The sequence below is a fragment of the Chaetodon trifascialis genome, chromosome 12 (assembly GCF_039877785.1).
Source record: "Chaetodon trifascialis isolate fChaTrf1 chromosome 12, fChaTrf1.hap1, whole genome shotgun sequence".
NCBI classification, from domain to species: Eukaryota; Metazoa; Chordata; class Actinopteri; order Chaetodontiformes; family Chaetodontidae; genus Chaetodon; species Chaetodon trifascialis.
Window position 1 is genome coordinate 27436240 of NC_092067.1, and position 14240 is coordinate 27450479.

At 46.3% G+C, this 14240-nt stretch overlaps 1 protein-coding gene across 1 annotated transcript in view; it reads right to left on the minus strand.

The window, feature by feature from the left end:
• The window catches only part of LOC139339950 (titin-like), a 175050-nt gene that overhangs the window by 3903 nt on the left and 156907 nt on the right, over positions 1-14240 (minus strand). Inside the window, 18 exon segments of the mRNA XM_070975414.1 lie at positions 69-5164; positions 5295-5900; positions 6021-6326; positions 6432-7000; positions 7135-7438; positions 7672-7974; positions 8070-8654; positions 8742-9044; positions 9200-9502; positions 9608-9907; positions 10095-10382; positions 10623-11216; positions 11486-11767; positions 11956-12258; positions 12452-12757; positions 12996-13295; positions 13413-13703; positions 13933-14238. Of these exon segments, the coding sequence (XP_070831515.1) occupies positions 69-5164; positions 5295-5900; positions 6021-6326; positions 6432-7000; positions 7135-7438; positions 7672-7974; positions 8070-8654; positions 8742-9044; positions 9200-9502; positions 9608-9907; positions 10095-10382; positions 10623-11216; positions 11486-11767; positions 11956-12258; positions 12452-12757; positions 12996-13295; positions 13413-13703; positions 13933-14238 (11345 nt within the window).

Consider the following 14240-nt stretch of genomic DNA (forward strand, 5'->3'; position numbering starts at 1 on the left):
TCTGTGAAGGATTAATATGAAAAGTAGAATAATTAAAGTATTTGAATACTTTTTTTTTGAATAGTTACCTTTCTGTCCTTCATCCATGAGATTTCTGGTTTGGGCTCTCCTGTCACCTTCACTGAGAGCCTGACAATAGAGTCAGAGTCTGCAGTGACATCCCTCAGCCCGGCAGAGAAGGACGGCTTCTTTTCAAGAGTTGGTGACATCACTCTCTTTGCTGACTTAATTGATGAAGTCACTCGTTCCTTCTCAGATGGAGTTGGAGATTTGGGGGTTGGTGACTTTGGTGTTGGGGATTTTGGTGTTGGGGATTTTGGCGAGACTGGAGACTTGACTCTCTGAGGTGACTTGATTGGCTCAGGAGATTTGACTCTCTGAGGAGATCTGACTGGTTCTGGAGACTTGGCAAGAGGGGACTTGGCCTCTGGAGAGGTGACTCTGGCAGGGGCTACTACCTTCTCCTTGGACTCAGACTTGCGGATGGTCAGAGTGAAATGGGCCTCTTGTTCGCCTCCAGCATTTTCCACCTTAACAGAGTAGCTGCCTTCGTCCGACATCTCAACAGCAGATATCTCAAAGTGGGAGTTGTACTGAGTAGAGACAATGTGGTGACGGGCAGAGGGACCAACAACTCCTCCTTCATGCAGCCAGGTGATAGAAGGTGCTGGCTCGCCATCCACATCACACTCAAACCTGACAAGATCTCCCTCCTCTACAGTTAGGGACTGTGGCTTGGTCAGGATTTTGGCAGGAACACTGGGCTTCTCCCTTGGCTTCTCAACAACAGTGGTGGACTCTTTCACAGTTTCAGTCACAGTTTCCTGCACTGTTGTTTTAGAGGAGGAGACATGATACACCTCTGTTCTGGTCATCTCAGGCAGATGGGAGGATGGAGGCTCTTCATCTTTGCGGAGTGAAGAGAAGGCAGCGTATTCGGCTCCTGCTACATCCAGTGTAGCATAGTCAGAAGTCTCTCCTTTGACGTTCCTGCAGACCACACGGTAAGTGCCAGAATTTTCAGTCACGCAGTTGATGATCTGGAGAGTCAGAACCCCACTGATGTTGGTCATGTGAAATTTGCTACTCTGGTGAATCTCTTTCCCATTGTGGAACCACTTGACCTCAGGCTCTGGTTTAGCCTGGACATTCAGTGTGAACCTTGTGCTGGAGCCATAGGGTACACGATGAGATCTCATCCTGATGGTGATACGTGGGGCGTGGTCAAGGCTGAAGGGAACCTGTGTCACCACCTCAACCTTCCTCTCCACTGATCTTCTCTCTGATCTGAGAGCCTGCTTCTTCTCCTCATATCTGGATGCAAAGTCAACTTTTGGAAGGGTCACTTCGGTCTTGACAGCTTTTCCTCGGGTGGGAGATCTCTCAGGTTCAGGCATTGGGAGCTTCTTGACTGGTCTAGGAATATATTCTGAGGTAAAACTTGTCAGGTGTTCAGATTCAACGCCCTCAGAGATTGTTGCAACAGTGACAGTTGTTTCCTTTTTCGAGGTCCGAGTCTTCTCCTCAAAGTCCATACGTTTGAGTTCACTCTTGTAAGAGGAGATTCTCTGAGCAGTTGTGTGTGGACGCAGCAGGTCCTGATCTTCTCTCTCTTCATACACCCTCTGCTTCTGTCGTGGAGCTTTGTATGTGACTTTGTCGTGACGCTGGCGTAGGTCAACAAAACTTGGACCAGCCTCATATTTAGATGGAATTCTGTAGGAGTCATATCTATGGACGTCTTCTCCCTCTTCATCATCACTGTAGACTCTTCTAGGAGAGGGGGGACGCAGGGCAGACAGCTCAAAGCGAACTGGGCTAAGGCTAGGTGGAGAAGCAGAGTAGCCAAGCTCCAGCTCTTGCTCCAGACGAAGCCTCTCCTCCTCAGTTCTCTTCATTGACAAGTACTCATTCACAGGCAGCAGCAGCTCCTCATCTGACAGGTCACCCAGGGATCTCCTTCTGATCCGATGATAGGCCTCCATCTCAGGAGAAGGAGTGCGGTGCCTTGCAGGCCTCACAGTCTCCAAGTCATCCTGAGTCATGGATGAAATGCGCCACTTAGGTTTATACTGGTCCTTGATCCTGATAGGTACCTCGTAAAACTGCTCCCACCTGGAGAGGCGAATGCGCTTCATCCTCTTCTGCTGAATTTTCTCCATGGGCTCAGGGAACTCATACTGATCCCGCAGCTTCTTGTACCATTTCATATCAGAGAGTGGCCTGAAATGTTTTATTTCCACATCCTCCTCAAGAACAGCTGGGTTAATGACACGAGGAGTGGGGACGACATATGGCATACGCAGCCTCTTCTCGTCTGCCCGCTTTTTCCTCTCCTCTTTTTCTTTCTGTATCTCAGCTTCAGTCTTCTCACCCTTCTTAGTGGTAACAGCAGGTTTGAACATGGTGGCTGCTTCCCTGACAGCTTGTACTGCTGCAGGTGGTAGAGCTACAACAACAGTGTCAGACAAAATCTGAGACAGTCTCACCTTTTTGTCCAATTCTTCCTTTCCACCTACTTTTTCCTTTTTCTTTTCACTGGTCTCATATTCCTTCTTTACATGAGTGACACGTTCTACTTTGAGTGTTGCCTGGCAGCTGGCAGATCCCGCAGTGTTGGTTGCAGTAACTCTGTACACACCAGAGTCCTCAGGGAGAGTGTCTCTAACATGAAGGATGAAATAATCCAAACCCTCATGGACAACCTCAATAGATGGTCCAAATGCTAAGGGCATGCCATCCTTCTCCCACTTCAGTGTGGGGTGGCCTGACACTCTAATCTCAAAGCGTACGTTCTGGCCTTCCTTACACTCAACATTTGCAAGCAGACGTTTGAACATGGGTCTCAGAGTGAGGTCTGCTGGTTTAGGTCGAGGAACAACGGTAAGACGAGCCTTGCAGCTGTCATCGCCATACCTGTTACGGGCCACAACACTGTACTCAGCATCATCTGTTTCCTCAAGGTTGTGGATAATCAGCTGGTACAGGCCCTTGTCACTGATGAAGGTGTATTTCCTGTCATCATGCCCAGGGATGAGCTTCTGTCCAGATTTGTGCCAGATGACACGAGGCTCAGGGTGAACAGTGATGGTGACGCCAAAGCGCACATCTTCACCAATGTAGGCTGTACGTTTAACCAGAGGAAGGGTGAACTCAGGAGGCTTTTGAAGCATTCTGGCAGTGTCAACTCTGCGCTTTGTTTTCTTGATCACACGGGTGGTGAAGAAGTCGCGGTAAGATCTCACACTGTTGATAAACAGTTCTGCATAGGCACTGTCCTCACCATACTCATTCACAATCTTGCATCTGTAAGTGCCATCATCTGCTCTTGTTACTTTGTTGATGGTGATTACAGCTAAACCATCCTCATATTCAATTTCATATTTGTCACCAGCTTCAAGTTGCCTGACTCCACAGTACCATGTCACTTCAGTTGTGCTATCATAGTTGTCAATGTTACAGGTGAATTTCACATCGTCTCCCTCATTCACCACAGCATGGCCAATCTGTCCTCCAACAGGACCGTTTTCAAATGGAGCAATCTTCACCTTGGCGACAAAGACACCACGCTGGGACCTGATGGAGCCACCACTGGCCACACGGGCTGCAGAAACCACTGTGCTCCACTCTTTCCTCACCATTGTCTGATAGTATCTCTTATGCCTGCTAGTTGGGATTGCTCTGGCACTGATCTCCTCTGTAGGCTTGGTCAGCCAAGGATGTGCCAGGGCCTCAGCAGCAGTCATTCGGTGCTTCCGCTCCTTTGTCATTAGGCGGTCTGTGAAGTCTAATGCCTCAACACTGACCTGCTTGAAGGACTCGTCATCATAGCTGTAGGCTGCATTGGATATGTTGTCAATCATTTGTTGGTTGGTTTCTGCTGTGAATGGATTAAGTCCACTGAGGAGAACATAGGCAAGGACACCAACTGACCACATATCAGTGACACTGCTGACCATGTCACATTGGTGGATCTCAGGGGCAGCGTACTCTGCAGTGGTATACTGAATCTTGATTTGTTCTCCAGGAGTCAGGTGTCTGGACTGGCCCAACTCAATAATCTTGACATTAGAGCTGGTTCTAGTTGTGTAGACAATGTTCTCAGGTCTGATATCAAAGTGTCCATAGCTCTGACCATGCAGGAAGTCAAGAGCTGAGCAGATCTGCCTGATGTAATTGACAACTTCACGCTCATTAAGCTCAAACTCAGCTGTGTTGAGGCGCTCAAAGATGTCAACACCAGAGATGAAGTCATAGATCATCACCAGCTCCTCAGGACTGTCGAAAGACTCGTGGAGTAGGAGGTAGTTAGTGTGTTTGGCCAGATTCAGTGTTGTGATTTCCTTCTTAACTATTGCTTGATCAGCACCTCTTACTTTGACAAATTTAGCCATGTAGGTCTTCTCAGAGCTTATGTCAACACAGCGGTGAACAATGCCAAACTGGCCTCTACCCAGTTCCTCTGCAATGGCATATTTGTTGTGCAGATTCTTTGCATCGGAGTGTTGAGCCTTGCCCCTGGGTACATGTCCAGTATCATCAACCTCCCTATCATAGAGCAGAACTCTTGATTTGTCCTCCTTGGTCATGACAGGTCCACTGGTCTCAGATGGAGCACTCTGTCCAAACTTGTTCTCAGCAATAACTCTGAACTGATAGCTGGTTCCCCCAAACAGATTGATAACAGTGTAATGGGTGTCACGGGATTGGGCAACACGTTGCCACCTCTCAGCCGTGGTGGGGCACTTCTCAATGATGTAGCTGATGACCTTGCTGCCACCATCATTTGCTGGGGCCACCCAGTTCAGTGTGACTGAGTCTCTAGAGACACCACTGGCTTTGACACCACGTGGAGGATCAGGCACGTCGGCTACATCCAACTCAACTGTCTGCTGGTCAATGCCAAATCTGTTCTTGGCACAGACAATGTAGAAACCAGCATCTTTCTTCTCCACTCCATTGGGGAAGACCAAAGAAGTGAATGATCTGGTGACAATGACCTGGTAGTGGCCATTGCTGTCAATAAGATCTTGTCCCTTCTGCCATGTGATGACAGGATCTGGTTTTCCACCGAAAGGAATCTTAATATTGACGACTTCTCCACGCAGGGCAGGGATGGCTTCCTTGTCCTTCAGGTTCTTTGGCAGATGGATCTTGGCAGGGACTAGAAATGAGAGAAATATGGTGAGATGTCATTTTTTATTTGAATTAAAAAATCGGATTACTTTTAAATGATTTATTCAGTGCAGTACAGAAGTGGCATATTTGTAGGAACTGGGAATCTCTTAGCTTACTTTCAACATCCAGAGAGACTGTAGCACAAATGGAGCCTCCCTGGTTGGTGGCCCTGATTTGGTAGACAGTGGAGTCTTCCTCATCAGCCTCAGTGATGACCAGCTGGTGATAACCTCCCTTGAACTCCTGGATCTTGATCTTCTTTCCATCAGAGTGTATTTCCTTTCCTCGTCTAAACCATTTAATCACAGGCTTGGGCTGTCCTGTTATCTTGCAGACAAGGGTAGCATTGCTCTTGTGCTTGACACTCATGTTCCTCAGCTCTTCTTTGAAGGCAGGAGCCCGGATCTCAACAGCTGTGGCTGGAACAATGGGAGCAGTTTCCTCGCTGTAGTCACTCTGTCCTCCGAGGTTCTCACACTTCACACGGAAGATGTACTCAATGCCCTCGGTCAGACGCTTGACAGAGAACACTGTCTGCTTGATCTCGTCTGTGGTCACTGGAGTCCATTCACTCCATTCCTTCTTGTCCTTCTTGTGTTTCTTCTCAAGGCAATAGCTCTTTATCTTGGAGCCGCCATCACTTAGTGGAGGCTTCCAGGAAACCACACAAGAGTCTTTGGTGATTCCAGAAACAACTGGCAACAGAGGTGGTGATGGTTTCTCTGTAGACAGGAATATATTTATCAGAGATCATTGTCAGTTCTTTTGCACAGTGTACCTGAGTGATAGATATTAATTTATGGATTATTTGAAAACATCAATTGATATTGGATTAAATTTACCCAGCTGGCTCTTGATAAGGATAGGTGAAGTGAGCTCCAGTGGTTCACTGTTGCCATAGCGATTCTGGGCGTACACACGGAAGAAGTATCCAGCACTATCAATGAGGTTTGGCACACGGCAAGATATGCCATTAATAGATGATGACACAAGTTCCCACTCAGTGTCCTCCTTGTCCTCACGCTTCTCTACAATGTAGTTGGTGATCATGCAACCTCCATCGTCCTTAGGAGGCTTCCAGCTGATGATGACGGAGTTCTTCAGGAGAGCATCCAACACAATGGGACCCTGAGGCATGTCAGGTTTGTCTGTAAATAGAGAGATTTGTTTGATATTAATCATAAATCTAATGATACCACTTTTAAAAATGCATTCTTTGTTGCAGTCACTGTAATAAATTTACATGAACATACCATAAATTTCAACATTGAATGCTGTGTCAGCCCTGCCAAAGTGGTTGTGCAGTCTGATCCTGTATTTGCCTCCGTGGACTCTGCGTTGCACATTCTTGATGATCAGGTGTGTGTAGTGCTCAGTGTTCTCAATGCTGATGTCCTCTGTGTTTTCCAGGGTCTTTGTCCCATGTAGCCACATAATCTTTGGCTGAGGACGGCCAATGTAGACGGCATGGATGCGCAGAGTAGTTCCCAGGCCAGCATAGTATGTTTCCTTCAGAGGGTAATCAGGATGGAAGGATGAAGCAGCCTCCAACACCAGGATACCTGTGGTCTCGATTTCTCCGGCATCATTGAAAGCCTTGCAGATGTACTCTCCCTCATCCTCCTGCTGATCGGTCATAATGGACAGGGAGTGGTTGCGGCCGTCAGAGCTCATCTCGTACTTGCGGGACTCAACAATCTCCTTGCCAGCATGATACCATTTAATGTCAGGGACAGGTCTGCCAATAATCTGGCACTTCATGACAGCAGGCTGGCCAAGCTTGGCAGTTACCTCATCCATTTCCTTTCTCAGGCTTGGTTTACTTTCAACTGTATATACAAAACACAATGGTATATTTAGGAAATGTATTAGTAATGTTTCACATTGAAGTCACTCTTGGCAAGAAAGTTGGCTAAATGCCTACAAATAATTTTCTTACAGTGTATTTCAGTGTACTCACCACTCAGTTTGGTCTTAATACAGGTGGCAGTCCTACGAGGTCTACTCATTCCTGTCTCATTTTCAGCAAACACTCTAAACTCGTACTCTGTGGCCTCAGCCAGTCCAGGCACGGTTATCTCTGTTTCCTTTAGCCTTTGCTTGTTGCACTTCTTCCAGGAGCTCTCGATGGACTTCCTGTACTCCACCCAGTAGCCCAGAACCTCCTTTCCACCATCACACTCTGGAGCTTGCCAGCGAATGGTGATGAAGTTGTTTGTCACGTTCACTGTGTCAATCTCTCCTGGTTGGCTTGGCTTGTCTGGAAAGGAAGTAAGAAAAAACTAATTAGCTTAATTAACAGTTTTTTTGTGACTTACTGACACAATAACCACAGAATCATAATTTTTATTCATTCTGGTAGTTGTCTGTAAAACTGTGATTAATTGGTGAGATTTCACATCTGATTGTCCAAAGCTGAAAATTCCACCAACAATTATAATTACAATGTTATTAATTATCAGTAATTACATTTCATTAGGAGAGAATACTCACCGAATGGATCCTTGCATGTGACTGGGTCAGACACAGGACCAGCATCGCTCTCGCCAATGTCGTTAATAGCAACAATGCGGAACTGGTAATCTGCATCAGGGGTAAGTCCGGGCAGAGTAAACATGGTGGAGGAGATCTTGGTCTGGTGGCGGGACCACATCTCAGCTGACACCACCTTGTACTCAACAAAGTAGCCAGTGATGGCAGAACCACCATCATCCTTTGGTCTGGACCAAGCCAATGCCACAGAGCTCTTCGTGATGTCCATGATCTCTGGTGGGGTGCTTGAGGGCTCGGGAGGACCTGGTTTGAAAAACACAGATTATTTTCTGAGACATTACTGAATGTCTGTTGCCATGCTATTCAAAGACACAAGACTGAAAAAGAGAAGTACTTACAGAGAGGAGTCTTGGGCACCAACGGCTGCTCAGACTTCAGAGAAGAGCTGATGCCAAAGGAATTTTCAGCCGTGACCTTGAAGTGATACTCTGTCCCCTCCTTCAAGCCCTTGACAACCAGCTGAGTGTCAGTCACTCTAGAGTCTACAGTGTACCAGGCGTTTCTGGCTGCCTCACGTCTTTCTACAATGTAACCCAGGATCTCTGAGCCACCATCGTCAGTGGGCACCTTCCAGGACAGCTTGACAGAGTTGGCCTGGATCTCCTCAAAGACCATTGGTCCCTCTGGAGCACTTGGGCGGCCAATGACTTTCACCTTGATTTGGGCTTTTTTCTTGCCGACCTTATTCTCCAGCAGGAGGTTGTACACACCAGAGTCACTCCTCTCAGCTCCCTTGATTACCAGCTCGCTGACGTCCTCTGTGGATGCAATCATGGCCTTAGCGGAAACTGCACTGCCATCCTTTGACCACTTGCAGGCTGGTTGAGGTTTACCCTTGATGGGTACAGAGAGTCTAACCACTCCTCCCTGGCGGACCACGTAGACATCTTTGTGCTTGAGCTCCAGCTCATAGTCAGGGGATTCTAGAGAACAATGGTTATTCCATAATAATTATAAACATACACATTATCTTAGGGAAGATATAATTAATGTAAACTTTGTGTCCTTACCAAGCATCTCAGTCACAGTGACAGTTCCAGGCACTTCAGCAGGCTCTCCAGAGCCACCAGCATTACAGGCCATCACACGGAATTTTAATTCCTCTCCTTGTTGCATGTTAGTCAATGTGTACTCGCAGATTAGAGATGGTGTGGTGTTGCACTTGATCCAGGCCATGGTGCCCACCTTCTGCCTCTCAATCAAGTAACCGTCCACCCTTGCGTCTCCCTCATCGTCGGGAGGACTCCAAGCCAGTGACACAGAGGACTTGGTGGTATCGGTGATCCTTGGGTTCTGAGGGCAGCCAGGTGGATCTGAGAGGGGAAGTGAAGCATGTCAGTATTTCTAGCCAGTGCTTCAAAAATGAGCCTGTACTTGCTCCTTTAAGACTTTCAATGCCACCCACTGTAACCATGAATTCTTAGTTTCTATCTATCTAAAAATCATATATATAATAAAGTTCTCTTACCAATGGGATCTGTTGCCACTGCTGGTTTGGATGGCAGACTTGGCTTGCTCAATCCTCTGGCGTTGATGGCAGTGATTCTGTGTTCGTATTCCAGGCCCTCTATCAACTCTGTCGACCTGTATCTGGTCATGGTGATGGGGTTCTTGTTGGCACGCACCCATCTGTCAGACCTGACTTCTTTGCGCTCAATAATGTAGCCAGAAACTTCAAGGCCGCCATCTTCATCTGGTGGATTCCAGGCCACAGTCATGCCATCACGAGACACATCGAAGACAGTTGGACGGCCAGGAGGTCCAGGTACACCTGTAGTGGAGGGGAACCACGTTACTATACTTCTGTTGCCATAATTCTGTTTGTATAGTAACATTGACTAACTGTGTAATATTATAAAAAAAACAGAAGTCTTACTGTTCATGCTCCTACAGGTGACAATCTCAGACTGCAGGAATTCTCCAGTGCCGTAGCGATTAATGGCAGCTGCACGGAAGACATATTCATCTCCCTCAATCAGGTTCTCGAACTTGAAGGTTGGTCGGCTAACAGAGTCACTGACAGGCACCCAACCAGGTCTGTGAGCATCACGCTGCTCCACCGCGTAGCCACTGATAGGGGCTCCGCCGTCTCTGACTGGAGGATCCCAGCTACAGGTGACGGTGGTGGCATCAATCTCATCAAATCTGATGGGTCCCTTTGGTTCATCAGGTTTAGCTGGCGAAAGGGTGTTAACAAAATTACTCATCGCACGCAACTTCATTGGCTAAAAGGTAAAAGTTAATAAAGTGATTTGATTGCCTGTAATGTTGTCAATTTAGAAATTAATCTTTTCTTTATTGTAACCTGCTTCTGCTACACATTGGCAATAAATAATTAAATCAAATGACAAATGGTTTCTTACAGAGGATGATGACCTTGATGACCTCGGTGATTACACCAACAGCGTTCTTCACCTCCAGGGTGTAGTCACCAGTGTCGTTGATGGTGGTGTCAGACATGGTCAGTTTGGAGAACTTGCCAGTGCTCTTGATCTTGACACGGTCTGTGATTTTCATCTTGTTATCATTGAAGTACCATGAGCAGATGGGAGGAGGCCTGCCGATGATGGGCAGGTCCAGCTCCAAAGTCTTGCCAGCCAGAACATTGACAACCTTATGAGGAATACTGGAGAAGTCCACCATGGGCATTACTAGAAATGAAAACGAAAGATACAAAAATTCTAATTACATCAACAGTTGGGAAATTTGTGGACTGAGATGTGATGTCAGACTAAATGTTACAGCTGGGCAGAAAATCTCCAACCTATAAAGATTTCAGAAAAGCAACCTGTTATTAATTTTAACTCCCTCAAACCATTTACATGTTTTTGCCTAAAATGGCTTAAAAAACACATATGACTGCAGGAAGCAGATTTTTTTGTGTTTTTTACCTCTCTGTTCTTGTACAGTGACAGCAGTAACAAGTTCTTTGGGCTCACTGGCTCCTCTGCTGTTGATTGCTCTGATTCTGAACACGTACTGCTCACTCTCATTCAGCTTCTCAATGGTATGCTCAAAGTCTGTGGTCTTCAGTGTGGCCACCTTCATCCACTTGTCAGTGCCGAACCTACAGGCTTCAATGATGTAGCCTGTCAGTCTGCTGCCACCATCATGCTCGGGTTTCTCCCAGCCCAAGGTGACAGTGCTCTTGGTGATGTCGATCACCTCTAGTTTGTGTGGTGGCAGAGGCACCTCACAAACCAGGATGACATCGGGAGTCTCGCAGGGCTCACCGATACCATAGATGTTCTCGGGGAGGACCCGGAAGTAGTAAAGCATACCCTCTATCAGGCCATCGATCTTGAAGGATGTCTTACTGCACTTGGAGGTGACAGTTTTGTAGGCTCTCATAGAGGCCTCACGCCTTTCAATAATGTAGTTGTTGACAGGAGCACCCCCATCCACAGTTGGGGCTTCCCAAAAAATGGTAACAGACTCCTTGGTCAGCTCTTTGATCTTCATTGGTCCAGTTGGTCCAGGAGTATCTAACAATGCAAATACATTTTGTTCAAAATAACAGTCCCAACTATATCACATAAAAAAAAATTGAAAATAAATGATAATTGAATTGAATTGAGAAATTGATTTTTTTTATTTGTTTGTTTATTTTAAACAAATAAACAAAGAAATAAAAAAAATCAATGGAAAATAAATGGTCCAGTACAAGTCACTTTCCAAAAAAATATTAGTATTGCCCTACACAGGATCTCACAGTTCAATTCAATTCTCATTTTTGTCATTTTCATCAACTTACCATACACCTTGACCAGAATGCTCACTTCTTGTTTCCCAGCTGAGTTCTCAGCCACCAGTGTGTATTTGCCAGCATCATACCGGTGGACCTTATCGATGATGAGTGTGGTGGACGTGTTGGTGACTTCAATGAATCCTCTGTTGTGGAGTTCAACACCAGGCTTACTCCAAGTAAGGGCAGGAATAGGACGACCAGTGACTTTTACGAACAGGCGGAGAGAGCCACCTGCACGCAGGCAGATGGTCTTCTTCAGGTCATCGTGGAGCTCAAAGTCAGGAGTTTCTGTGTGAGAAAAAGGGATAATATACATGTATGGCTTGTTACCAGATCGTGAAAGACATAATAGTTACATTACTAGTTACTTTTTAATCAGCAATAAAAAGGGACATCTCTCTACTGTCTCTGTCAAATAAATGACTTAATACACTTTCTATATTTGCAATCACTTCATGCTTTTCCAGAAGACGTACCAATTCTCTCCACTGGCTCAGTCTCAGGACATGGTTCACTGAAGTCTCCTGTACCATTGATGTTGATGCCAGCCACTCTGAAGCAGTACTTCTTGCTTGCAGAAAGTCCAGTCACTACATACTCTGTACCACGAAGGGTCTTTTCATGGGCCTTCTTCCATTCTTCTGCTCCAGCTTCCTGCATCTCTAGGATGTAGCCAATCACATCAGCTCCTCCGTCCTCCACAGGGCGGGACCAGGCCAGGCTGATGCTGTCAGCGTGGGTGTCAGTGATACGTGGGATAGAAGGAGGAGCAGGGGTGCCTGAGAGGAGACAGTACAGAATTGAACATCAACAGATTTATCAAGGATTTCTACAGTCTTCAGGGACATGGTTATCCAATAATCATGTTAAAAGATAGATCCAGAGATATTAGATTTATACATTTAAGATCTGCACTCAGATCTTCAGTTGCATCTAATGTTAAGCATTTAGACTTGAACAAACCAGACTTACATGTTGGCACTCTGCAGACAACATACAGAGAAACCTCACTGGCTTCACTCTCTCCAGCTTTGTTGATGGCTGTCACTCTGAACTGGTAGATGTTGCCTTCAGTCAAACCGGACACCTTCATTGTGGTGTCCAGATGAGTTCCATCCCTGTTCACCTTCACCCAGCGGGCACTCTTTCTCTCCCGCCTCTCCACCAGGTAGTGGATTAATGGGCTGCCACCATCGCTCTCTGGTTTTAGCCACTCAATTGTGGCAAAGTCCTTTCCTGACGCAAGGATCTCTGGAGCACCAGGAGGAGTTGGCACCGCTGGAGAAAAGGAAGGTAATTCAGGGTTAGAGGTTGTGAGGATTTAACTTGTTTTATTTTTTAATCTAATAGTTTGCAACCAGGTATGGTTTCAGGGCTCCTGCGCAGATTTGTCTTGCTTTCATGTTACTGTGATCCTTGCTTAACAATAGAAGAGCAGGATTTGTCTGGCCTTTGAGGTTTTTGGAATTTTACATTTTAAAAGTGTATTTTACAATGATTGGACTGTTGCACTTACTGAAAGTGTTTCTAGCAACCATGGGCTCTGACTGGAGGCGGACTCCAGCTCCATACTTGTTGACTCCCTGGACTCTGAACAGGTACTCTGTGTTCTTGAACAACCTGGTGATGTTGCAGGTCAACTCCTTGCACTCCGCGTGCATGATGACCCAGTTGAGCCTGTTGGTGTCACGCCTCTCTACGATGTAGTGGGAGACCTCGTCGCCGCCGTCCTCGAGAGGAGGCTTCCAGCTCAGTGTGCATGACTCCTCTGTGATCTTGCTGATCTCAATGTTGCCTTCACATACTCCGGGGGTATCTGGAAAAACAAAACAAAAATTCACTTTGGATAACCATGACAAATTAATACTTCAAACATAATCTGTAATGGATGAAACTGCTCGAAATGCTTTAAAAACAAAACACTCTCACTTACCAAGCACTTTGACGTTGACCTCAGCAGTCTTGGTTCCGCTTACGTTCCTGACCGTGAGGATGTACTTTCCTGTGTCATCTCTGTCACAGAACTTGATGATGGCCATGGCCCTGGTGGGGGTGTACTGCAGGTGGTACTTTTCACACAACTCCAGCTCCTTGTTGCCCTTGGACCAGGAAGCCTTGGGGTCAGGCCTGCCTCCCACTGCAGCATCTAGAACCAGGTCTGAACCAGCTCTGACCATCACTGTTTCAGAGAGGAGTTTACTATCCAGCTGGGCTTTTGGAGGTTCTGTTGGTGAAAAAAGAAACATGGTTCTCAAACAATTTATTGATAAGGCTCCTTTGCTGGGACTGTAATATTCTGTATACACACCGAAACAAATTAAAATATAGAGTAAAAAGGAGACAGTTTCATCTCACAGTCATAAATTTATTTAAGAATCGTTAAAGTCAAAATGTGAGTGTGAAAATGTGCTTTATCTGTGATATTGTATCACAATTACAGATACAGATCTTACCGAAGTCGGTCTTGCACTGCACAGAGCCCGTGGACTCTGATGGTTTGCTGAAGACCTGGTTGGCATTCTTGGCAATGACTCTGAACTCATAAGGCTCCCCCTCTCCCAAGGCAGTAACAGTGTAGAAAGTGTCTGTAACATTAGTGTAGTTGCACTTGAGCCAGCGGCCCTCACCGGCCAAAGTGTATGGCTTACGCTCAATAATATAGCCTGCAATGGGACTGCCACCGTCATTCAGTGGAGCTGACCATTTGAGGGAGACAGTGGTTCTTGTAACATTTGTGACTTCTGGCTTACTTGGTGGATCT